We start from the raw sequence: 27,203 nt of genomic DNA, 5'->3' as shown, positions 1-27,203 counted from the left end.
AAATCCTGCTGCCTTTTCCTTTCTGCCCTGCTCACTATTCCTCTCACCATCCCACTTTCAAACCCTCGCTTTTCTTACTGCCCTGTTCCTGGCGAGTGGGTCAGCAAGGGGTTGCCAGAGGGCAATGAAAGGTCTGTGGAGGTTTCCATAGAAACTGTGATCACAACAATGGAGCAGACAGATGAACCAACCATGTGCCAGGTCAGTATTCGGAGATGTGGAGAAAAATAAAAACATGGAAATGGCTACCATTAAATCTTACGTTTAATGGGTTTAGAAAACTGCTTTTCAAAAGATTTACCGCAGTCTCTTATTTCCCACACTGCTGTATTTTAATTTCAAAGTAAGTTTGGAAGTATCTGCCTCTTGAGTTCTTCTAATAAGATGGCTGTTTGTGACTTTAGGATTTCTTGACTTTAGGTTTTTGGAATCATTATCCCCCCGTGGTTTCTAGGCTCTTTCCATTGCAATAAAAAAAGCATAAGAAGGTTAGATTTTCCGGCTTCTGAATGTGATCAAACCAAAAATCTAGCCTGGTGTCTTTTATTTCATGCCAAGCCAGTATACAATATCCCTGAGAGTATAGAAACAAACTTCAAATCCAATACACCAGATTTTCTGCATTGATTCTGTCCTCAAATCACAAGGGGATGATGAATTGAATTATGATGTTCTTAAATGCAGAAGCATGTGAGAAAAGATAACTGCTTTTATTATAACAGAAGAAATTAAAGGGTAATTTGACAGAGGTGTTTAAATTATGAAGAAATTGACTCCAGTGGTTGATGGGTATGGAACAAGAGAGGATAGATATAAGATTAATTAAAAAACAGCTTGGATTTCTATTGTATCTTCCATATAATAAAATGCCTCAAAGTATATTATGGAGGCATTATAAATAATACAATCTCCATACACAATATTAATATTTTAAAAACACTACATTTCCACATAATAGCTGTAAGGATAACATGACAAGATTTCATATGTTGAGACCTCTACTGTAATAAACAAACTAAAAGTCTGGTTGACCACACGCTACTCTTGTGGGAAGCTTATTCTCTGAACTACAGAATCAAACTTTCCTTGATATTTTGAATGCAACCTATAAAAACGTATATTCATAGGTTTATTTTACCCTTGCCTTAAAGTTCAAATTTCCCAAATGCAGTTCTGAATTGTGCTTAGCTCCTGGGGGCTTATTGCAATTCTTTACCTTGCCCAGCTTGGTATCTTTTCACCCCAAATGATCTTTCATGATAAGGATTTTTCCTGGAGATTCTTCTCTTTAACTAAAGGGAGGCAAATCTTCCAGTTACAACTAATTCCTCATGAATGTGGTATCTCCAGTCTGAGCATGAGCACTCACTGAATGATGAACCTTAGAGACACTTGGCCTCCAGCTTCTCTTCTTCTTTATTTCTCCCTCCCTCTTTCTGTCAGATCCTGACAGACTGGTGTTTGAGAGTTGCAGGGCTATTTTGAAACACAATCCTTTCTTAAAGCCCATGTCCATAATATTGTGAATCATGTAGAACTTACATCCAGACTGATGTACTGATTAGCTGTACTTTGGAGCCCAATTTTCTTTTCTCTTGGAACCAAATGGACAGCTTAAGGCTACAACTTTACATTCTTAACATCTTCTTGGGACTTTGGAGATGGTCACTGGAAACACAGGCACTGCTGCCATTGTTTCCAATTGTGAATATTGTGCACCTTCTTCCCAGCAAATCAATCTGAGCCCATTTTTAATCTTTAGCAGCAACAGCAGCCAGATCATTTCTCAGACAGATCACATGCCCCATTCAGATTATCCTATTCAGATTAGACATAATATAAAAATATAACACTCCTATAAACTCAAAATTCTAGGAATTAACCTCATAACTGTATTAAAGATTTGATGCTGAGATACAAAATGAGATATTGTTTTATATGCCATAGTTTTTGAATGGATACTCTCTTGGATTGCCTTTGTTAACCGTGGTAGTTCATTCTTATTTTTGACTATTATAAACTTTTGCTGAGCAGTATGAAATATTGGCTTAAATGTCTATCACTGCCCATCCACTGATTTTCCCTTTAGTCTAATTTCCCAGTTGGATTTTGTCAATTCTTTCTTTGTTGCTCTGTGTTTCCTCTTATTTCAGTTGAGGATGCCGGTATCAAACACAGGTTGCTCTCCTTTAATCTGAATTGGATAGTCAATCATGTTCTGTTCCATACTCCCTCGAGATCCCTTAATTACAAGATCTCTTATTATTCCTATCAGATTACACATTACTAGATTTAAAGTAGCCTATTCCTGGGTGGGTTCTGCAACATATTGTGCTAGGAAATAGTCCCTGATGCACTGTACAAATTCATCTTCCCTGTTGCCCTGGCTCATCTAAATTGTCCCATCAATTCTAAAATCATCCATGACAATGTAATGCCCTTCTTACATGCTTCAATCATTTACCAATTTATGCTTCATCCTAAATTGAGGCAACTTTTGCATCGAAAGAGTACTTCCACTAGTGACTTATTTTCAGTGCTATTCCTTGTTTCCACTGGAACTGATTCCGCACCACAATCTACTGCACCTATATCATTACTCACCATCACACTAATACCTTCCATTGTTAATAAAGCTATCGCACATCCTTTCTCTTTTTGCCTACTTCTCTGGAATGCCAAATACCCTTGAATGTTGAGTTCTCAGTCTTAGTCACCACATAACCATGTCTACATAATAGCTATGATATCATATTCACTTATTTCTACTTGTGTCATCTGTCTTGTTATAAAGGCTGTGCATATTCAGTTACAAGCCTTCGGCTTTGACTTTTTACCATTCGTCACTTTTTGGTTCTTATTTCTGCTGCAGTCTACTGTTTATATTTTTTATCCATCACACTTTGATTATCATTCATCTTTTCAATATGTCTCCCCTCTTGTTGCTTTTTAATTTTTTAAACTTTCCTTCAATTCAACCCTTCCCCTACTAACTAGTTCAAAGTTTTATCCACAATCTGAGTTATATGATTCACCAGGACATTGGTTCCAGCATAGATCAAATGAAGTCTGTCCCAATGGAACAGCTCTCTCTTTCCTCAGTACTAGAGGCAGTGCCTTATAAATCCAAACCCATTTCTCTTACACTTGAGACACATATTTACCTCTCTAATCCTATTTACCCTCTACCAATATGCATATGGTTCAGGCAGTAATCTGGCGATTATTACCTTTGTGAATCTGCTTTTTTAAAATTTATCCCTGAGCTGGACACAAACCCTCAGCAGAACCTCTTCCTGAGTCCTACCTATGTCATTGGTACCTACATGGACTATGATGTTTGTATCCTTGCCCTCCCACTTCAATTTCCTGTCTACCCAGAAGAAACGCCCTGAACCTTGGCACTAGGTAAGGCATCACAGCCTTTGGAACCTGCTGTTTTTCCTGCAGAGAACAGTATCTATTTCCCAAACTATGATATCTCCTCTTACTACATTTCTCTTTCCTGCCGCCCATGTGAATGATGTTCTGGACCATGGTGTTGCATTCACTTTGATCCTCCTCCCTGCACTCTGTGTCCTTCTCCTCACCAGGAGTAAGACCCTCATACCCACAGGAGAAAGGCTCTGACTGAGTCTCCTCCCAAAGCGAAATCTGGATTCCTTCACCCTCCTCACTTGCAGTCATGCCTTTGCATGAAAACGTTGTCCCTTATGTATCTCAGTCTAAACTTACGGCCTCTAGTTCTGGACTCCCCCAACCCTTGTCTATTTAATCTATCCATGCCCCTTGATGGTAGGAGACAGAGAGTGGTAGTGGAGGGTTGTTTTTCAGCGTGGAGGCTTGTGAGCACCGGTGTTCCACAGGGATCGGCACTAAGTCCACTTTTGTTTGTCATTTATATGAATGATTTCGATGAGAATTTAGGAGACATGGTTAGTAGGTTTGTGAATGACACAAAATTGGTGGTATCATGGATAGTGAAAAAGGTTATCTAAAGGTACAATGAGGTCTTGATACAATTAGTTAAGGGGCTGAAAAGTGGCAATATGGAGTTTAATTTGGAGAAATGTGTGGTATTGCATTTTGGTAAAACAAACAAGGGCAGGACTTATGTCATTTATGGTATAGCCCTGGGTAGTGTTGCAAAATAGATAGATCTAGAGGTTCAGGTACACATTTGTTTTAAATTTGCATCACATGTAGACAGGGTGATTAAGAAGGCATTTATTGTGCTTGTCTTCATTGCTCAGACCATTGAGTGCAGGAGTTAGGATGTCATGTTGAGGTTATACAGTATGTTGGTGAGGCATCTTCTGGAGTACTGTGAACAGTTCTGATTGCCTTGCTGTTGGAACAGTACCATTAAATTGGAGAGCATTCAGAAAGATTTACCAGGAATGGAAGGATTGAATTATATAGACAGGCTGGATGGCTGTGACTTTTTTCACTGGAGCATACAAAGTTGAAGGGTAACTTTATAGTGGTTTATAAAATATGAAGGGCAGAGATAAGGTGAAAAGCAAGGGTTTTTTCCCCTAGGGTGGGGGAGTTCAAAACTAGAGGACATATTTTTAAGGTGAGAAGAGAAAGATTTAAACAGGACATGACAGACAATGTTTTTACATAGCGAGTGGTTTGTATGTGGAATGAACTGCCAGAGGAAGTGGTGGATGCAGATATAGTTACGACAAAAAACATTTGGATAAGTACATGAAAGGAAAGAAATGGAGGGATATATGTCAAATGCAGGCTAGCAGGACTAATATAGTTTGGGAACATGGTTGGCGTGGACTATGTGGACCAAAAGGTCTGTTTGCATGCTGTATGACTCAATGACCCTCTGGTGTGTTGTAGTGTCTGCAGCTCTGACCCCTGCTCATCAACTCTAAACCAAATAAAAACCAAAAGAACTGTGGATACTGTAAATCAGAAACAGAAACAGAAATTGATTGAAAAGCTCAACAGGTCTGGCAGCATCTGTGGAAAGAAATTAAAGTTAACGTTTCAGGTCATGTGATCCATCCTCAGAACCCTTAACTCTGAACCAGAATTCCTCAAGCAGCAAACACTGACTGTAACTATGTTCCCTGTGGATCACGCTGCCTCCCACTTACTACAACTGCAACACATTGCCAACACAGCCATCTTTATTCAGGTTCATTGTTCAATTTGGATGTTAAATAATCTGAAAGTGAACATCTTTACTGTACTCTTCAAGTGCAATTGTGTCCCTTGCTTTAAACTACTTGCAATCGAACAGACAAGAAAGAAAGGTCCACCACTCTCCACCTGTTTTTCCATGATGCCACACTTTGGTTGTGTTGGATAGAAGCTGGTTGAAGGTGCTCTCTGTTGCTGGGTTTTATCTACCTCCACTGGCGTCCTCACACAGGTGGGTTCTCCATGTGCTGGGCCTTCCTGTCTGCCACTAGTTCCTATCTCTCGCTGCTGCTGCCCTTCTCACACTAGTCTGCTCTACTCTTTGAGAAGCTGCTGACCCCACTCTCTCTGTCTTGCTCTTTTTGAAGATCTCTGCTCTCTCTCTCTCTCACACTATTCTCCTCTCTCTCGCTCTTTCACATGGAAATTGATGGCCTGTTTTCAGAAGATTTTGTCTTAAGACACAGCATGAAGATAAGAAGTAGGAGCAGAACATGCCTGGGGAATACCAGAGGTCACTGGAGCAGGAGGAGAAAACAACACAGTGACTCTATGGCTATGATTACGTAGATAAAAATTAATAATTAATATCAGAACAGATGATCAGGAGTAGACCCTTAACCCCTTGAGACCATTCCCCCACTCAATTATTCATCACCGTTGAGCATCCTCACTCCATGTAACAGCCTTGGTCTGAAATGCTTTATTATTTTTGAGAAGAGAGAGAGAGAGAGAGGGTGTATGTATGAGAGAAGATCTGTGTGAGTGTGTGAGTATGTAAGATTGTGTGTGTGAGACAGTGTATAATGTAGTGGGGTCACCTGTAGTGTGACATGAACCCAAAGTCCCAGTTGAGGCCATCCCCAGGCTATTGGCCTCTGCTCGGCTACTCTGCATTGTTGCCTATCCCGAAGTCCACCTTGGAGGATGGTCACCTGAAAATCTGAGGCTGAATGTCCCTAACCGCTGAAGTGCTCCCTGACTGGAAAGGAACACTCAAGTGCAGATCCAAATTAGTCTGTGATCAGGGACAGGCAAGTGTAACTGAATGTGAGGCAGGTATGAAAATCCGGGGTTTACCATTCAGGAGCCTTGGCCCCTGCAATTGTCCAAAATTTGAGGTTCTTGCAAGCTGTGCAGCCAAGAGTGGGGACTGCAGGCAGGATGACCATAGCACCTTGGTACAGGGAGCCATTCCAGTAGGGAGAGGAAAAAGGAATGTAATCAGTGTCAGGGGATAGTGTAATTAGGGGGATAAATACTGATCTCTGCAGCCAAGAGCAGGACTCCCAGATGTGGTTTTGCTTGCCTGGTTCCTCAGGGGTGGTGAAGAACTTGGAGAGGGAGAGGACGGAACAGTGTTTGTCATCCATATTAGTCACAACAACATTGATAGGACTAGAAAGGAGGTTCTGCTGAAAGATTTTAAACAGCTGCTACTCTAAGGCAATAATCTCTGAATTATTACCTGAATGAAAGGCAAACCGTCATAAGGTAAATGAAGTCAAGGAATCAAATACATGGCTCAAAAATTGGTGTTGGTGGAATGAGTTTAGTAAGAGGATAAAGTAACATTAAGAACAGCTATTTGGATAAAGATAACTGGAGTGGAACAAGAAAGGACAAAGTATATAGACATAGAAAAACAGCTGTTAATAGAAACAGTGGGGGAAAAATAGTAAATAGGGAAAATTAATGTTACTTGAATGTATGTAGCATTTAGAACAAAATAAATTAATTAACAGCACAAATATAGGTTAATGGATATTATCTTTTAGTGAGTAGGGAGAAATAACTATAAGGGGATCAAAATTGGAAACGAAATATTCTGGGTATATGACTTATCAAAAGGACAGGCAGGAAGGAAAAGGTGGTGTGATAATGTTGTTGGTATGGGAAGAAATAGTTAGATAGCAAAAAATGATTTTGGATTAGAAGATGTAGAATCTATATGGGTGGAGGTAAAAATATAAAAAGGAGAAATAATAAATCAGGAGATAACGATGGTGTGTAACAAAGGCAGTATATTAATCATGGGTGACTTCAATCTACAAGTTAGATTGGGATAATCAGATTGGCAGAGGAAAATATGAAGAAAAATTCAAAGAGTGAATTCAGAACAGTTTTGCAGAACAAAATGTGTGGATCTGAATGTGTAATAAGGCAGATTAAATAAATGATATCAGAGATCCCCGAGGAAACAGTGACCATAATGTGGTAGAATTTAGCATTCAGTTTGAGAGGGTGGAAGTTGGTTCAGAAACAGCTGTGTTAAACTTAAATACAGGTAATTACAAAGGAATGAGAGTAAAGCTGCTTGGGGTGTACTGGGAAAGACGTTTAGCAGCAAAGACAGTTGAGGAACAATGATAGATGTTTAAGAAAATAGTCCATGGTTCATAGCAAAGATATAGCCCAGTGCAGAAGAATGACTCTTAGGGAACAAACTAACTGTAGTTAATCAGGGAAGTTTAAGGAGAGCATCAAATTGAAAGAAAAACATGCAAAGTGGCAAAGATTAGTGGTAAGCAGTGTTCTCTCTCACCTGTGCAGCTGTATGCATGTGCAGCCATTCTGAGTTCCTGCACATAATGATAAGCATGATTCCAGTTCTGAAAATTGCTGTTGCACATGATTCTGCACAGATGGAGGGACAGATCCTGGGTGGGGAGGGTGGGGGCACAGACGGGGAGGCAGACAGTGGATGGGGGTGGGAGTGGGAGCGGATGGAGGTGTGGGGTTGGGCAGAGTTGTGGGGGGTGGATGGGGGCAGACGGGGGCAGGGGTGTGGACTGGCAGGGGGACGGTGCGTGGTGGCAGAGTGGGGCGGACGGGGACTGGGTTGTGGGGGGGGGGGCGGATGGGTGATGGTGGATGGGGCGGATGGAGGCGGGGCACGGAGGCAGACTGTGGGTGGGGGTGGGAGTGGGGGGTAGACAGGAGTGTGGGGTTGGACGCGGTTGTGGGGAGGGGCCGAAAGGAGCTGATGGGGAGGCGGGGGGGAGGGGGCGTGGGTGGGGTGGATGGGGTGCTGGATTGGACAGGGTTGGGGGTTGGATGAGGGATGGAGGTGAGAGCAGACCTGAGTGGGAGTGGGGGCTGATGGGGGCTTGCGCCCGGTGTGCTGCTGCCTAGTCTCCTGAATGGGGAGGGGACTTAGCAAGTGCTCGCTGTGTCAATCCCATTGAACTGATGGTGGGGGGGGGGGAGCTTCAGCAATGCTGCAGGTCCCTTATACACAAGTGCGTGTGTGCTCAGAAACAAACCCTGAGACAGAGAGAGGGAGCAAGGCAGGCAGAGAGAGGAAAAAGGAAACTTCAGAAAACTCAGAGCCCTGGAGGAGAGGCATTGAATCAATTAACCGAATAATCAATTATCTGAACGAAACACTGCCTGCCTATCTCGTTCAGATAATCGAGGTTCCTCTGTATCAATAACTTGAATGAAGAAAGTGAGTGTACTATAGCTATGTTCGCAGATGACACAAAAATAACTGGAGCACAGAACATCTACAGAGGGAAATGAATGGCCAAAAAACTGGTATATGGTTTGCAACGTTGAAAACTGTGGAGTTTTGCGCTTTGGCAGGAAGAATAGCGCAGCTAAATTTTACTTAATGGAAAAGGATTGCAGAAAGCTGCAGAACAAAGGGAATTGGGAGACCTTGTGCATGAATCACAAAAAGCTAGCATCAAAGTTTCGTGGGTAATAGGGAAGGCAAATGGAATGTTGGCCTTTATTTCTAAAGGAATGGAGAATAAAGGTAGGAGGGATTTGCAAAACAATGGAAGGCACTAGTTGATCACAGATGGAATACTATAAGCAGTTTTAGGTCCCTTACCTAGGTAAGGATATATTGGCATTGGAGACGGTGCAGAGAAGGTTCACTTGGCTGACACTGGAGAGAGGGACAGCTTTATGTGGAGAGGTTGAGCAGGTTGGGCCTGTACTCATTGGAGTTTAGAAGTGTCAGAGGTGACCTCATTGAAAGATATACAATTCTTCGGGGATTTGAGTGCCAAATGTGGAGAGGTTGGTTTCCATTATAGGAAACTCCAGGACCAGAGGGCATAATGTCAGGACAAACGGTCACACATGTAAGACAGAAATAAGGAGGAATTTCTTTTCTCAGAAAGTGGTGAATCTGTAGAATGCTTTATTAGAAGATTGTCGAGGCTGGTTCTTCATCTATACTCAAAGTTGAGGATTATTTTTAATCAGTAAGGTAATGAAGTGTTGTAGGGAAAAGGCAGAAAGGAGTTGATTATTACCAGATCGGCCACATAATCATTGAATGGCAGGACAGAATTGTTAGGTTGATAGCCTACTTCTCCTCTTAGGTCTTAAGATCTTAAAACAGTTGAACTAATAGCACAAATAGAAATAAACAAATATGATACAATTGTGATTACTTAGACATAGTTATGCAATCACAGACATAACATGTATGTTAATTAATGATGGTTTGAGCACAATCATGATGGATGACCTAAATTCAAGAAATAGAAAGTAGATGTGCTTGGACAGATTCGAGAAACAAAAAGTGCATAAACTCACTACAGGTCCCCAGCAGTAAGCACATAGTAGAATGGCTATAAAGAAGGAAATAATGGAAGCTTCTCAGAAAATTTCTCATGCAAAATTTTGATCTACATAACGAGATAAAAACAATCTTAACATGATTTTATTCTACATTTAGTTTGAACAATAGAGGAGTGTATCCAAGACTAGTGTCTTAAACTTAAATGGGGCATTCGTGAGGGTATTAACGCAGAGCTCATTAACATGAACTAGCAAATTCAGTTACAAAATAGGTCAACGGACTTGCAGTGACACATAAGGGGATATTTCAGAATACACAGAATGGATCTAATACCACAAGAAAGCACCATTCCACAGGGAAGACCCACCAGCGGCAATTAACAAAAAAGTTAAGAACAGCATCAAACATATTGAAAAAGTGTATCGTTAAACAAGAATGGGCGGCTGGTCACATGATTGAACAGAATATAGAAACAGGGAAGAATGGCAAAAAACATGGAGGTTGTGCTGGACAGGGTCATGCAGACGTGAGATGTCTTCTTCCACCAGAGGTAACACAGAAACCCCCTAAACCTGACTGTGCCAATCTGATCTGAGGTTGCCACTGGATCTGTGCAGTCTTAACCATGTGGATAGATGCACAGCAACGGTGAATGACCTTCTCCATTCCACCAGACTAAGTGTCACCTCTTCTCTCTGTTACTTCACACTCTTTCTAAGCTACTGCATCCATATCCCATTCTCACTATTGCCTGCACATTCCTCCCTCACTCTCTGTCACCTGCTCCCAACTCCCAACAGCACTAACACTGCATGCCCTCTGCACTGCCTACTCACTTATTCGGGACACGCCCCCATCTGCACCAGTTGAAAGCAACAGTTGTGCGTTCATCTCCCAAAACACCTACCTCTCTCATTTCCAGAGAGACGTCTAGAGGTCTAAAGCATAGAAAAGACTATTTGGCCCATCGGGTCTGGGTCAGTCAAAAATAACCACCTATTCTAATCCAGACAATAGGAAACAAAAATTCAAGATGGATGCTGGGCTGCTCAACACATCCCTTAGGAGATAACATATTGACCTGGGTAGAAGATTGTTTGGCTAATAGGAAAAGGAGAATGTACATAAATGAGTCATCTACTGATTGACATGAATGGTGTACTGTAGGGGTTAGTTCTGAGGCCTCAGCTTTTTACCATTTATACAGATGGCTTAGATAAATGACTGAAAGCATGGTTATTAAATTTACTGGCGATACAAACATAGGTTTTTTTTGGAGAAGATTTGTAGCTCAGGTTGTAAATTTGCCCACTGGTAGATTTGTTCTCAGATGTTCCGTCACCATGCCAAGTAACATCATCAGTGAGCCTCTGGTGAAGTGCTGGTGTTCTGTCCAGCTTGCTATTTATCTGTCTTGGTCTGTTGTGGTGGGAGATACCACTTTCGGTTCTTTTTCTGAGAGGTTGGTAAATGGGGCCCAAATCGATAAGTTTGTTAATGGAGTTTTGGTTTGAATGCCAGGCCTCTGGGAATTCCCGTGTGTGTCTTTGTTTAGCCTGTCCCAGGATGGTTGTATTGTCCCAGTTGAATGGTGTCACTGTTTGTCTGTGTGTATGGACACTAGTGATAGCCACCAAAAGACATGACCAACTATCACCGGTATCCAAACACACAGACGAAGAGGGACACCAGTTCAAATGGGACAATACATCCATCCTGGGACATGCACAGAGACACGCATGGGATTTCCCAGAGGCCTGGCATTCAAACCAGAACTTCATTAACAAAAATATCGATTTGGACCCCATTTACCAACCTCTCAGAAATGATATCACCTACTGCAACAAACTGAGACAGATAAATAGCAAGTGGGGCAGAACTCCAGCACTTCATTGGAGGCTCATTGATAATACCACCTAGCATGGTGACAAAACGTTGAGAACAAATCTACCAGCTCAGTGAGCAAACTTACAACGTGATAGATAAAAACGTAATTTGTGACGATCTACTAGATTAATTCCAGAAATGAAAGGTTTGTCCTATGAGGAGGGCTTGAGATGTTTAGGCCTGCACTAGGCATAGGAGATTTAAAACAGAGATGAGGAACATTTCGCTCAAAGAATCGAGATTCTGTAGAATTCACCATCCAGAATGAGATGGACATTTGTACGCTAAATAAATTTACAGATGAAATAGATTTTAATTAGCAACAGGTTAAAGGGTTAAGGGGATTGGGCAGGAAAGTGAAGTTGAGGCCAAAATGAGATCAGCCATGTTCTAAATTGTGAACAGCAGTGTCCCTAGCATGGATCTTGGTGGAATACTAAGACCCAATATCTGTGTTTGAATAATCATCCTTTACTCCCACTTTCTGTCTTGAAGCCTAGCTGTCAATTTTGTCACTCATCTTTTGACTCCAGATTCTCTGACCTAGTAAAAAGCTTTTTGAACACAGGATAAATTCCATCCAATGCATTATTGTTGTTTACTATCTCCGTAAACTGACTCCAAAAGTTCAATGGGTTTGGTAAAGCAAGATTTTTACTTTTTGAAAGCCATGCCAACTACTCATTTTTAAAATTATTCTTTTATTCTCTTCTTTAGTATAGCAATTAAATTCTTTTTTTTTAAACCACTGATGTAAAAACAATTGGTCTATTATTTCCTGGACCTGTACTGTTCCCATTAAATATGAAGTATATTTGTATATTTTTGGGCTTCTTCTAACAAATTATTAAATATGTTTAGTAATATTTCTGTTGCTCTCCTCCAAATGTTTATAAAATCTGTGGATGCAATCCAGCTGGACAAGTGGTTTATCCTCTATGAGTCTGATTAGTTAATTAAATGCATAGCCTTTTCTTTCCATTTTAAGTAAATTCAATGCCATGTTTACCAGTTCCATCTCCCTGGTAAATACCAAATCAAAATTGTTATTTAATAGGTCTGCTTTTTGTTACCTGAGGTATTCAGCTGTCTGTCTGTTAATGTCCCTGATACCATCACAGCCTTCCATTTTATGAGGTGCCTGTAAAATATTTTATTATTTTATTTTATGATCCTCGATAACTTAATTTATTCGTTTGCCTTTGCTTTCCCTTTCTTTTGACATCGATCCTAATTTCTTTGTATTCTCTCTTTACATGTACCCACCTATGTACTTAATGTAAGCCTCTTTCATAACTCTAAATTATTTCCTTATGTCTTCATTAATCCATTGAGTCTCACCAGCATTGAGTGTTTTTCTTTTATGTTAGTGGATATATTTGTCCTGCATGGTTAAAAATAATTTTGAATATTTCCCAATGTTGTTCTATGTTTAATTATCTCTAATTACTACACATACAGTTACACCCCATCACTACAGTTTCATGGAGAGAACCAAATTACTTCTTGCCAAGGACTCTGTGGACTCAAACAAAATTTCCAACAACAGAAAAAATCATTGTCAGAAGTAATTTGTTCTAAATGTTTGTAATAATTAGATATGTCTCTTTAATTCCTGGATAAGAATGGACCAGCGGAAGTTCAGAGCTATTGGGTTCCCACAAACGGACAAGATGCTTGGGTTGATTAAGTTAACTGAAAACTAATTTGATTCATAGCAGCTGCAAATTGCTCTCTGACAACCTTTAGTCTATTTCACATACAAGTTAAAGAAGGGTGCACGGTCAACAATTTGATAAATAAACTGATTAGAGATGAAATTTGAGTTCTTCAGGATCTTTAAAAGCAATGATATAAAATCGTGAATAAAACCATTTACAGGAATTTAACAGTATTAGTGTGTTTTTACACTTAATTCCACTGTCAATCAACTATGTTTAAGAACATTCATGCTCACAGAGATTCAATTGATGCAACTTAGATTTTATTTCACTTTGACAAAAACAGTAGTTTCTATGTATATAATACCTATTACATAATGCAACTTCCCAAGGTGTTGGCAGGCCTATTATAAGTGTGACACTGAGTCATGTAATGAGTTACAAAGAAATATTGCTCAAATAGATAGGTTTTAAGTAGCATCTTAAAGAAAGAAAGTAAGATAGAGAAACACATGGGTGTATGGAAGGAATTCCAGAGATTGGTACCAAGACAATGAAGGCACAACTACGAGCGGGCAATGTTGATCCTGCCATTCAGTGGCAAAATGACAGTAAACCAGTTGTAGATTATTTGCTATACTGACTTGGCCGACGGCCATGACATCTAAATGGTTCTATTGTCTGCCAAGATGACAATGCACAGGCTAGATTCCTCAAGCTCTCAGTACTAGTGCTGAATCCCCTCGGTATGCTTTCCACTACTTACTGCAACTACTTTAAGATGGTAAGCAGTTTCTTTCTTCAGTACCATGGCTGAGTCTTGGTAGGATACAATCTCACATGCTACTAAACTGATCTCTGGACTAACCTTGATGTTTTCGACCAAGATTTTCAGAGGTTTCAAAATGGACACAATGAAGCACGATTACATTTGCTCCAATTGCTCAACATTCCAGAATAATCACGAATACAAGATTATCCACAACGTTGTTTCTCTACTGCAATCTGTCATCTTAAACCGTATCCCATACCTTTTCCAACCTCATCTTGAACAAAACTTTGCACTTCTTTGTGTCCAAGATCAAGACCATTCAATCAACTTTATCTTTTATTTCCCACTTTTCCAAATCTACCAGAACATCTTCTAATTTTTCCCACCCCTAACTCTGAAGTTGCACTGAGTTTCCAGTTTCTCTCCTTTATCATCTCATGCTCTCTCCATCCAATGAAATCCATCACCTCCTCTCTTGGCCCTAATGCTACTAAGTTGCTGACCACCTGACTTTGCCTCCTAGTTCTCATTTTAGCTGATACTGTTAACAGTTATAGAGTCAGAGAGTCATAGAGATGTAGAGCACGGAAACAGACCCCTTGGTCCAACTCGTGCATGCCAACCAGATATCCCAACCCAATCTAGTCCCACCTGCCAGTACAAGGCCTATATCCCTCCAAACCCTTCCTATTCATATACCCATCCAGATGCCTTTTAAATGCTGCAATTGTACCAGCCTCCATCACCTCATCTGGCAGCTCATTCCATACATGTACCAACCTCTGTGTGAAAATGTTGACCCTTAGGTCTCTTTTATATCTTTCCTCTCTCACACTAAACCTGTGCCCTCCAGTTCTGGACTCCCCCACCCCAGGGAGAAGACTTTGTCTATTTATCCTATCCATGCTCCTCTTGACTTTGTAAACCTCTATAAGGTCACCCCTCAGCCTCTGATGCTCCAGGGAAAACAGCCCTAGCCTATTCAACCTCTCCTGATAGCTCAAATCCTCCAACCCTGGCAACATCCTTGTAAATCTCTTCTGAACTCTTTCAAGTTTCACAACATCTTTCTGATAGGAAGGAGACCAGAATTGCATGCAATTTTCAAAAGTGGCCTAACCAACGTCCTGTACAGCCGCAATATGACCTCCTAACTCCTGTACTCAATACTCTGACCAATAAAGGAAAGCATACCAAATGTCTTCTTCACTATCTTATCTACCTGCGACTCTACTTATAAGAAGCTATGAACCTGCACTCCAAGGTCTCTTTGTTCAGCAACGCTCCCTTGGACCTTACCATTAAGTGTATAAGTCCTTCTAAGACTTGCTTTCCCAAAATGCAGCATCTCGCATTATCTGAATTAAACTCCATCTACCACTTCTCGGCCCATTGGCCCATCTGGACCAGATCCTGTTGTAATCTGAGGTAACCCTCTTCGCTATCCACTGCACTTCCAATTTTGGTGTCATCTGCAAACTTACTAACTGTACCTCTTATGCTCACATCCAAATCATTTATGTAAATGAGGAAAAGTAGTGGACCCAGCACCGATCCTTGTGACACTCCACTGGTCACAGGCTCCAGTCTGAAAAACAACCCTCCACCACCACCCTCTGTCTTCTACCTTTGAGCCAGTTCTGATTCCAAATGATGAGTTCTCCTTGTTTTCCATGAGATATAACCTTGCTAACCAGTCTCCCATGGGGAACCTTGTCAAATGCCTTACTGAAGTCCATATAGATCACATCTACAATTCTGCCCTCATCAATCCTTTTTATTACTTCTTCAAAAAACTCAATCAAGTTTGTGAGACATAATTTCCCACGCACAAAGCCATGTTGACTATCCTTAATCAGTCCTTGCCTTTCCAAATACATGTATATCCTGTCCTTTAGGATTCCCTCCAACAACTTGCCCACCACTGAGGTCAGGCTCATTGATCTGTAGTTCCCTGGCTTGTCCGTACTACCTTTCTTAAGTAGTGGCACCACGTTTGCCAACCTCCAGTCTTCCGGCATCTCACCTGTGACTATCAATGATACAAGTATCTCAGGAAGGGGCCCAGCAATCAATTCCCTAGCTTCCCACAAAGTCCTAGTGTACACTTGATCAGATCCTGGGGATTTATCCACTTTTATGCATTTAAAGACATCCAACATTTCCTTTTCTGTAATATGAACATCTTTCAAGTTCTCTCTCTCTTCAGGTGTTGTCTCTCTCTGTCTCTCTCTCTCTCTGCTTTATATTTGCCATTATCATCATTGACTGCAGCATCCTTGTAAATTATTGCTCTACCTCCAACATTTCATGCTAGACAAACATCTTTCAATGTCTCCTAGATATTTCTCTTTCTTTTCTGAATCTCTCCAGTCAGGTTTCCAAACCTGTAACAAAATCGATCTTATCAAACTCACTATTGATTTCCTACGCCAATAACACCAAAGTAATCTCTTGCTTCTCATCCTTCTTGACCTGTCTATATCCTGTAGGGTGGTTAATCACAATATCCTTCACTCGCACTTTCCCACTGTCATCCACAATGTGGGACTGCATTCATATGATTCAATTCTTATCTAACTGTAGCCAGAGAATTGCCTGCAATATCTTCTCCTCCTACTCCGAAATCAACTCTGGTGTTCCCCAAGGATCAATCCTTGGCTCCTTCCTACTGCTTATCTGTAAGCTTTACACAGTCAGGAGAGAGGGACCACATCTGAAGTGAGATGTGGCCTGAGTGAATATGTAATTCAGGGATTTTGGAGGCAACTTAGAAATTCAGTTCAGAGAGGAATAGATCCTTTTTTGCATGCTTTTTGACTCGTAGTTTGTAAGGTTTTTTTAAATAGGATAAATCGAAACCCAGGATTGGGGCCCCAGGACAAAAAAACATGACATTATACATAAACCTTAAGTTCATTAATTGGTAATAGCTGCTAATTTGACCATCTAGTAGAGGCTACCTTCAAATAGAAGAAATATTTACATATTACAAATGTAAAGACCAATAGGAAATTTTAAATAAAAGAACACATTAAGAACTAAGTAATTAAATAGTAATGGAGGGCAATGTGTCATACCTGCATGATGTGGGAGCTGATGGATCCCATTATGGTGCATAGAAACCTATAGCAAGAGTTGGTTTATTGAGGTATTCCAGCTCAGAGTTAATGAGCTGTAGTCTGAACTTCAAACACTGCGACACATCAGGTAGGGGGAGAGTTACCTGGATACAGTGTTTCAGGAGGCAGTCACACCTCTAACATTAACTACCTCAAAGTCGGTCAGTGGTCAGGGACACAAAGATGTGACTATGTGTCAGGCAACCAGAAGGAACCAGGAGGCAGTTTTGAAGGAACTTCATTCCTTGAACTTGTTTAAAAGGTTTGAGATTCTTGCTTCTTGTGTGGACGAATGTAGGGGTGGTGGTGAGGATGAGCAAACTGACCATAGCACCATGCCACAGGGAGCCATTCAAGAGGAGGCTAGAAAAGAGAAATGTAATTTTAATCGGGGCTACTTTGGTTGGGGAATACATACTTTTCTCTATGGAGAACAAAGAGTCCCAAAGGCTGTGTTGCATGCCTGGTGTCTGGGTTCAGTATAGCTCATCCAGGCCACAGAAGAACTTGGAGTGGGAGGGCAAAGATCCAGTTGCTGTAGCCCAGGTAAGAATCAATGATATGGATAGAAAGAGGAAAGAGGTCCCGTGGAGGGAATATGAGCAGCTTGGGGATAAATTAAAAGCAGAACCAAAAAGCTAATAATCTCCAAATAGCTACTTGAGCCATGCGTTAATTAGCACAGGGTTAACAAGATTAAACAGGAAAATGCATTTCTGAAAGTTTGATGTGGGAGAAATAGGTCTGCATTCATGGGACAGCAGCACCAACACTGGGAAAAGAGGCAGCTGTGTGTCATGCAGGGACTAGAGTCTTGATGAATCACATAACTAGAGGTGAAGATAGACCTTTGAACAAAATACTCGGGAGGGGGTGCAATAAGAACTGAAATTGTTGGTAAAACTCAGCAGGTTTTGCAGCATCAGTGGCAAGAAGGCAGAGTTAATGTTTCGAGTCCAGTGACCCTTCTTCTGAAGCACAAAGGGACTTTGGAGTCCTAGTTCAAGATGCTCTGAAAGATAACATAGAATATAGAACATTACAGTGCAGTACAAGCCCTTTGGCCCTCGATGTTGTGCCATCCTGTGAAACCAATCTGAAGCCCATCTAACCCTACACTATTCCATTTTTGTTCATATGACTATCCACTAACCATTTAAATGCTTCAAAGTTGGCAAATCTACTATTGTTGAAGGCAGGGCGTTCCTTGCCCCTACTACTCTCTGAGTAAAGAAACTAGCTCTGACATCTCTCCTATATCTATCACCCCTTAATTTAAAGCTATGCCCTTTTGTGCTAGCCATCACCATCCGAGGAAAAAGCTCTCACTGTCCACCATATCTAACCCTCTGATTATCTTGTATGTCTCAATTAAGTCACCTCTCAACCTTCTTCTCTTCAACAAAAACAGCCTCAAGTCCCTCTGCCTTTCCTCATAAGACCTTCCCTCCATACCAGGCAACATCCTAGAAAATCTCCTCTGAATCCTTTCCAAAGATTCCACATCCTTCCTGTAATGTGGTGACCAGAACTGTAGGCAGTACAGTTCTGTACTGTAGGCAGTACTCCAAGTGCGGCAGCACTAGAGTTTTGTACAGCTGCGGCATGATCTCATGGCCCCGAAACTCAATCCCTCCACCAGTGAAAGCTAACAACCATACGCTTTCTTCACAAACTTATCAACCTGGGTGGTAACTTTCAGGGATCTATGTACATGGACACCAAGGTCTCTCTGCTCATCTACACTACCAATAATCTTACCATTAGCCCAGTACACTGCATTCCTGTTGCTCCTTCCAAAGTGAATCATCTCACACTTTTCTACATTAAACTCCATTTGCCACCTCTCAGCCCAGCTCTGCAGCTTATCTATATCTCTCTGTAACCTACAACACATTTCTGCACTATTCACAACTCTATCTAACTTAGTGTCATCTGCAAATTTACTTATCCATCCTTCTACGCTTTCATCCAGGTTATTTATAAAACAGCAGTGGCCCTAAAACAGATCCTTGCGGTACGCCACTAGTAACTGAACTCCAGGATAAACATTTCTCTTCAACCACCATCCTCTGTCTTCTTTCAGCTAGCCAATTTCTGATCCAAACCACTAAATCACCCTCAAACTCAGGCATCCATATTTTGTGCAATAGCCTACTGTTGGGAACCTTATCAAACACCTTACTGAAACCCACATACACTACATTAATCACTTTCCCCTCATCCACCTGTTTGGTCACCTTCTCAAAGAACTCAATAAAGTTTGTGAGGCATGACCCACCTTCACAAAATCGTGTTGACTATCCCTAATCAACTTATTCCTTTCTAGATGATTATAAATCCTATCTGATTTACGAGGATGTTGCCAGGGTTGGAGGATTTGAGCTATAGGGCGAGGCTGAACAGGCTAGGGCTGTTTTCCCTGGAGCGTCGGAGGCTGAGGGGTGACCTTATAGAGGTTTACGAAATTATGAGGGGGATGAATAGGGTAAATAGGCAAAGTATTTTCCCTGGGGTGGGGGAATCCAGAACTAGAGGGCATAGGTTTAGGATGAGAGGGGAAAAACATAAAAGAGACCAAAGCAGCAACTTTTTCACACAGAGGGTGGTACGTGTATGGAATGAGCTGCCAGAGGAAGTGGTGGAGGCTGGCACAGTTGCAACATTTAAGAGGTGTCTGGATGGGTATATTAATGGGAAGGGTTTGGAGGGATATGGGCCGAGTGCTGGCAGGTGGGACTAGGTTGGGTTGGGGGTATCTGGTCAGCATGGACGGGTTGGACCGAAGGGTCTGTTTCCATGCTATACATCTCTATGACTCGATATCTTATAACCTTTTCCAACACTTTATCCACAACTGAAGTAAGGCTCACTGATCTTTAATTACCAGGGTTGTCTCTACTCCCCTTCTTGAACATGGGAACAACATTTGCTATCCTCCAGTCTTCTGGCACTATTCCTGTAGACAATGACAACATAAAGATCAAAGTCAAAGGCTCAGCGATCTCCTCCCTTGCTTCCCAGAGAATCCTAGGATAAATTCCATCCAGCCCAGGGGATTTAACTATTTTTACACTTTCCAGAATTGCTAACACCTCCTCCTTGTGAACCTCAATCCTATCTTGTCTAGTAGCTTGTATCTCAGTATTCTCCTCGACATCATTGTCTTTTCCTAGTGTGAATACTGACAAAAACTATTCATTTAGCACTTCCCCTATCTCCTCTGACTCCACGCACAACTTCGCACTACTATCCTTGATTGGCCCTAACCCTACTCTAGTCATTCTTTTATTCCTGATATACCTATAGAAAGCCTTGGGGTTTTCCTTGATCCTAACAGCCAAGACTCCTCATGTTGCCCCTCCTGGCTCTTCTTAACTCTTTCTTTAGGTCTTTCTTGGCAGTTAGGAAGGCAAATGCAATGTTAGTCTTCATTTCAAGAAAGCTGGAATGCAAGAGCAGAGATGTACTTCTGAGGCCGTATAAGGTTCTGCTCAGACTGCAGTTGGAATTTTGTGAGCAGAAGGATGTTCTGGCATTTGAGGGAGGAATACAAGAGGAGGTGTACAAGCATGATCCTGGGGATGAAGGGCTTGTCATATGAGGAGTGGTTGAGGACTCTGGGTCTGTACTTGATGGAGTTTAGAAGGATGAGTGGGAATCTGCGTGAAACATATAAGAAATTGAGAATTTTGGATTGAGTGGATGTAGAGAAAATGTTTCTACTAGTTGGAGAGCGAGGACTTGAGGGCACAGCAGCAGAGTGAAGGGACAATTCTTTAGAACTGAGATAAGTATGTCACTACCATTATAGACTTAATTAGTAATTGTGTAGATGACAGCCCACTGAAGAAGTTAATCCAAATGTTCCCCAAGAGGGAACAATGGATAAACCGGAAGAGCCATGTCCTACTGGAGTCCAGCTATGAGGCGTTCTGGTCAGGTGATGAAGGAGCTGGTCATTAACTTCATGAAGCAGAATGGAGGGCATGTCTCTGATTGCATCAGTGATGTTGAAGTTGAGATAGTCGAGAGCGTCAAGTTTCTGGGAGTAACGATCTGTCCTGGTTCACCCATGGTGACACGACAGTCAAGAAAGCACAACATTTCTACTTCAGGAGGCTAAGGAAATTTGGTGTCTTCTCAAAGATTCTTACCAATTTTTATTGATGTACCATAGAAAGCATCCTATTTGGATGCATCATAGTGTGGTATGGCAACCGCTCTTCCCAAGATTGCAAGAAACTGTAGAGAGTTGTAAATGTAGCCTGGTCCATCACGCAAACCAGCCTTGTATCCATTGACTCCATATAGACTTCCCACTGTCTTGGGAAAGCAACCAACATGGACTTCTCAAATGTTACTGTTGATCTCTCTCTCTATCTCTCTCTGTCTCTCTCTCTCTCTGCACCTTCTTTGCAGCTGTAACACTGCATCTTGCACTCTATTCTGCTACCCTGATACGCTTTGTATTGTATGATCTGCCTGTGTAGCATGCAAAACAACACTTTTCACTATGTCATGGTACACGTTACAATAATAACTCAAACTCAAACTCAAACCCCAATGCAGGAGGAATTTCTTTAACCAGAGGGTAGTCAATCTGTGGAACTCATTGCCCCAGAAGGGTATTGAGGCCAAGTCATTGAGCATATTAAGTCAGCGATAAATATGTTCTTGATTAGTAAGAGGATCATGGAATACAGAGAGAAAGCAGGAGAATGTAGTTGAAAAATATAGCAGCCAAGACTGAATGGAGGATCAGACTGGATGGGCCAAATGGCCTAATTTGGTCTCTTATTTTAAGATCTCATTTGCATATGGCCCTTCAACAATGTCATTTGTTTTCACATTTACAGTGACAACATCCCCTTTTACCTTACCATCATTGTTCTCAACTCCTTTTACTGTTGTTAACTTATCAATCTGCTTATTTGAATTCCAGTACTGATTGAACAGAAAAATATCAATACAATACTGGGATAACTAGAGCCATTGTCTTTGGGTCTCAGCTCTGAACTGGTTCACAAGTTACTGACTCCATCTTCTCCCTGTCTGACATCAAACCAGATTGTTCACAACTTTATGCGGTCTTGAGAAGATCACATATCCCTGTCAACACCAACTCACATTTAATTCTGTCGCATTGCCTGATCTCAATCATACTTCATTTAATCTACTGCCAAACCTCCCATTTTGGCCATTACATCTTGTTGACTTGACTATTAGGATGCATTCCTCACTCACTTGACACAGATTACTCTCTGGAAAATCAAAATACTAATGTCTATGTCCTTATTCACAAGTTCTATGTACCTAACGCTCCTCTGCTTGTTGACCTATGCTGGTTCCCAGTCAAGCAAGAACTTGACTTAAAATTCTCAACCTTAATTAAAAACCTTCCATGACCTTCCCCCTCTTTTTCTGTATAATTTCTTCCAGCCAATTGTCCTTTGAGATCTCTGAATTATTTAGGTCTCTTAAGTATCCTCAATTTTAATTGCTCTGCTACTGGTGGCCTGGCTTTCAGCTTCTCAACTTCTGAATTCCATCGCTAAAATTTCTACCTTACTAGATTTCATTCTTCTTTTGAAATACTCCTTGAACACTTCAACAAAGCATTTGGTCATCTTTTCCAATAACCCTGTATGTTGCAATACCTAATTTTACATTATCCCTATTAAACACCTCTGAATATTTTATTATATTAAGGTACATGAATATAATTTCTTATTATTATTGCTGGATGGATGTGGGTCAGAAGCTGTACGAAATATGGAATTTTCTGACCCTGATAAAAGTACATTGCCTTTACAGACCTGCCCTGACTTAATGAAGAAAGATTTGGTGTTGTTCTGTTGCACTTTGTAAGTGGTTTCTGCTGCAACATACAAGTAACAACAAAACATTCTAATCAGTTCCTGACTTAATTGAAGCATGCTAAAAATGTACCGTTTGTAACTCTTAAGATGACCACAGTATATCACAAGGGGCAAATTTTCCAGTGGGCTTTGGAATCCTGACATCGGGGTCAGCAGGCAGCATGGGACGGGGTGGGGGAATGGTAGCAGTAAACCATTGATGAATTCCCCAATCCAGTCTATTCAAGGCCAGAGAGTGGGCTCACTGAGCAATTAAGGACCGTGGTTGGGTCCAAAACTACAGGACAAAAAGATCTCCCTTCATTGGAGAAGCAGGCTGTTTTATCAGTTCAGTGAAGGAGCAGGCACTGTGAAATGGATGAGAGAAAGAGAGCACACTAAATTGGAGGCACCCTCTCTTCAACTTTGTAAACTATAAATTAGAAAACAGCGAGGCCAAATTGTGAAAGGGGAGCTCCTGCACCGACTGTCTGTGCTAAATGACAAGGCAATACTGGAGGACTCTGAGACTGGTAGCACCAGCTGAGGGTGTATCCTGCAAAAAGACAAGGAAATGCAGGGATGCTGTGAGTATCCAGGTGGGTTCTGAGTGAGGGAGTGCTAAAAGAATGAGTGATCAGCCTTAAGATGCAGCCTGGTCCAATCCATGAACTGGGAGCCTGTCCCTGTACATAAAATCCCCTTGCAGCAGCACTAACATGATGGTATGGCCCAAAGTCTGCAGGAACATACTGGAAAGGTGCGATGACAATACACGGACGTTGGCCAATGTCTGTGGATGGGGGTCACAGGGGCCCCATGCTGTGGCTGCTGTATTGGTGCAGAGTGTCCAAGATGGAGGACCAAGAGGAGCAAGTGGAGAGCTGAAATCGCCAGGCACTTGCTCTGCCTGTCATGTTGTGAATTGTCAATGTCTCATTATAGCGGCAGGTAGTAGGATAGGAAGTTGCACATTCATGAGGTGAGATTTGCAGTTAATGAGGCCATTAATAAGCAATAATCCCCGTTAGTGGACAACTTGCCACTCACTAGTGAGAATCTTGTTTCAATGCCAGAAACTCTGTTTGAAAATTCACAAGTTACTTTCAACATTGAGAAAGTCTTCACTGGACCTTATATGATTCTCCCAGATTGCTTGCCAAAGTGTACATTGCTCAGCATCTTATAAGATTCTGCTCTATAATGAAACATTGTACAGTGCAGATCTTGTTCATGGAAAATATCTAAAAAGCAAAATAACTAGCGATCTGCATGTGTAATTTGGCCTACATTCCAAGTAAAAATTCTATAGACTACTTTAGGATGGTATGTGCTTTCAAAAAAACTGTCAATTAAATACGATGCACTCTAATTGTATAAAATATTAAAACACCCAAAGATTTAATAAATCTTTTGAACTGAGCTTTCAAAAGAATGCTTGGTGTTGAGGAGTTCAGTGTGAATTAAAACAAATAATCTATTTGCATAACTTTTGCTAAGGCCATAATTCTATTATTACGTAATAACATTCCTATCTATCTGCAAAGCTGGTCTCGTCCATTTGTAGGTTTTTGCTTGAACGGGACTCCATGGCAGTGCATAAATGAGGTTCCTTACAAATTCCTGCCAGATGAATTAGCTTCCTTAATGCATTTTGACGTTATCTTGAGAACATGAGCTTACCGTTGTTACTACATTCAAACAGATGGCTGTTGGAGGAAAGATTAACAATGCCCCCTTCTCATGCAGTCTGCAATGTAGGATTTGGGATTTCCATAATTCTACAGATTTGCATTTTCACATTTTGTGAAGCTTTTTTTTTCTGATGAATTATTCAACAGAAATTGTATTTAAGGAGGTTTATGGTCTTATTTTTAAAAAGGAATTATTTTTCCCTCTGTCAAACAATAGCTATTACTGAAACCATCTGTGGAGCAAATGTTTAACATGTTGCATTTAAGATATAACCCTGAAGAAGTAAATCATTTTACTAAGTTTCCACAGTAAGTACTTTACCTTAGAAGAATAAGTGTGGCCATCGGAACCACAGACAGAACTGGGGTGCGTCACAGCACAGGGCTTACAATTGACCAGATTGGCTCCTCCATTCCACTGTCTGTGAAGAAGACTGTCCTTTTTCTGCCTGAGGCTGCAAATAAAAAAATGCAGTTGATTATATGAAGTGACAAAGCCTAAATGCATGCTATTCTCAATCTTCACTTCGCATTTCTGAAAATGTTCCAAAGGTGAGGTTTCAGTAACACAGCATGGAAGTACACATTCAAAGCAGTTAAATGATAATATTAAATTAGTAAATGTGGCATACATTTTACATACATGTGGCGGTCCCTCTGCCAACTGGGACAAGCTGCTTCTGCTGTCCCTATAAAACATGGTCAGATTTCACTGTCATCAGGCACTCAACTTCCTGACACATAGATTGGCCCACCTCCAATATCTTCCACCAATCACAGGATTGGTGGCGCTTCAGAGAGAGCAGCATCACTGAAAGCAGTGGCCATTACTGGGGTTACAGTCAGTTCGTGAGCAGTAGCTTCATTGGATGATAGTGGGTCAAGGTTGGGGGGTGGTCACTTTCCAGGTGGGTGAGGCTCTTTCCTCTGCAGGGGCCCTTTGTGGGCAACAGTATTTACATAGGAGAGACTCCTGAACAGTCAGACAGACCTCCAGGGTATCCCTGATGGCCATGACATGTGGTGAGGGCCCCACCCACCACCAACGGGGTGCCAGTCGAAGCACAATGAGACTTTCAAAGTGATGATTAAAGTACTAGAAGACAGCAGATCTATCAGCCCAAACCAACATCCCAAAACATTCTAGCCTGCTCCAAGTCCACACCTGCGGTCATCAACAAAATGTGGATCTTTGGAAATTGCACCACTTTATGCTCACTTTTCATTCAAATGTTGGTGAAGTAGACTGCATTCAGTACAAAATATTTGCTAATAAAATTAACATTTAATGCAATCTTCATATAAGAGACTCAACCAGCAGTGGAGAACACACAGACACAGAATGTGGCATTGGTAGCTTTTGTTATCTTCCCTTTTTCATGTTTTAACGTAAGCCTTTCTCTAATATGGACAAAAGTTTTACAGGATTGTAATTTCAGTCATACACTGAAAGTGGCAGAATAGAAACTAATGTGTCCCAAGTTTGGGAACAATATAACTTGAATTGATCTAAACACTTATTCAAATTTGAGAAAAGACTGAGATCTTGCCATAGTTAACTAACTTGATTGCCATTGGATAAATCTAATATTATGTGGTCAATAGAAGTGTCTATTCTTCTGGTTCACTTTTGTAGCTACTTCCTGAAAGTGTAATGTGTCCATGAGGTCAGCTAGGTCGACCTCATAGAATATGAGTTCCCTGATTGGGGCTTTTAATCTGGTCTAATCAGAGATCCCTGGTTGACAGATCAAAAAGACAAATGTCAGAGATTCTAGTACACTGAGAGTTGACTGAAAAGTTGTATGAGAGTCAACAACCCTTCATGTGGAATTAACGGGTGGCTTGGTAATGGGATACTGGTCTCTGTGGAGTTATTTCAGAGGGTGCCAAACCTTTTTTAACTCTCTTCAGATTTTCCACAATGAGACTGCAGTTAAAAATCATACACCTGGCACAGCAATGATTCACGATTGGTCATGGAACCCCTATTATCAGGTATATCTGGCATTAGACACACACATGATTGACGCAAGGTGATTCAGTTTACCTCGTTTGTCCTATTGGAGAAAGCCTGGTAGTTTTGTGGAATGGATAATTCCATATCTTGCGATCTATAAAGGGTTGTCGAAATGTAGAATTGTGATGACTTTACACCACAACCGTAACACAATGATAAAATCTGGAATTATTTAAAACAGCTTTTGGAATCTACAATTGTTTGAAAGTGATTCTTAAGATTTGCATCAATTATAACTTCCTTGAATAATAAGAAAAACAAGAAATACAGGTTTGTGTCACCTGGCAACCTTTGACATTAAAGCAATCCCAAGAGGAAAGGAGTTAATGTATGGACATCTTGGATGCAAAGAAGAGCTTCAAAATTTTCATATTTGAACTACAATTTGGTCCCATAATACAGATGAAATCCTTGAAGTAAATACCAATAATTGACTTGGTAGTTGGCACTGTCAAAGGAGCTATACAGAATGCTATTTGA

General features: G+C 41.0%; 1 protein-coding gene across 4 annotated transcripts in view; it reads right to left on the bottom strand.

Moving 5' to 3' along the window:
* spock1 (SPARC (osteonectin), cwcv and kazal like domains proteoglycan 1) overlaps nt 1–27,203 on the bottom strand; it is a 531,503-nt gene that overhangs the window by 113,070 nt on the left and 391,230 nt on the right. For all 4 annotated transcript variants that reach the window (XM_087995313.1, XM_087995312.1, XM_087995314.1 and 1 more), the window contains one exon: nt 25,026–25,158. In XM_087995313.1, the coding sequence (XP_087851439.1) occupies nt 25,026–25,158 (133 nt within the window). The remainder of the gene's footprint in view (nt 1–25,025; nt 25,159–27,203) is intronic.

Source organism: Chiloscyllium plagiosum, unplaced genomic scaffold (assembly GCF_037043375.1).
Source record: "Chiloscyllium plagiosum isolate Xiang-an unplaced genomic scaffold, Cpla_swu_hap1 HiC_scaffold_16, whole genome shotgun sequence".
NCBI lineage: Eukaryota > Metazoa > Chordata > Chondrichthyes > Orectolobiformes > Hemiscylliidae > Chiloscyllium > Chiloscyllium plagiosum.
This window is presented reverse-complemented; position numbering and strand designations above follow the sequence as displayed.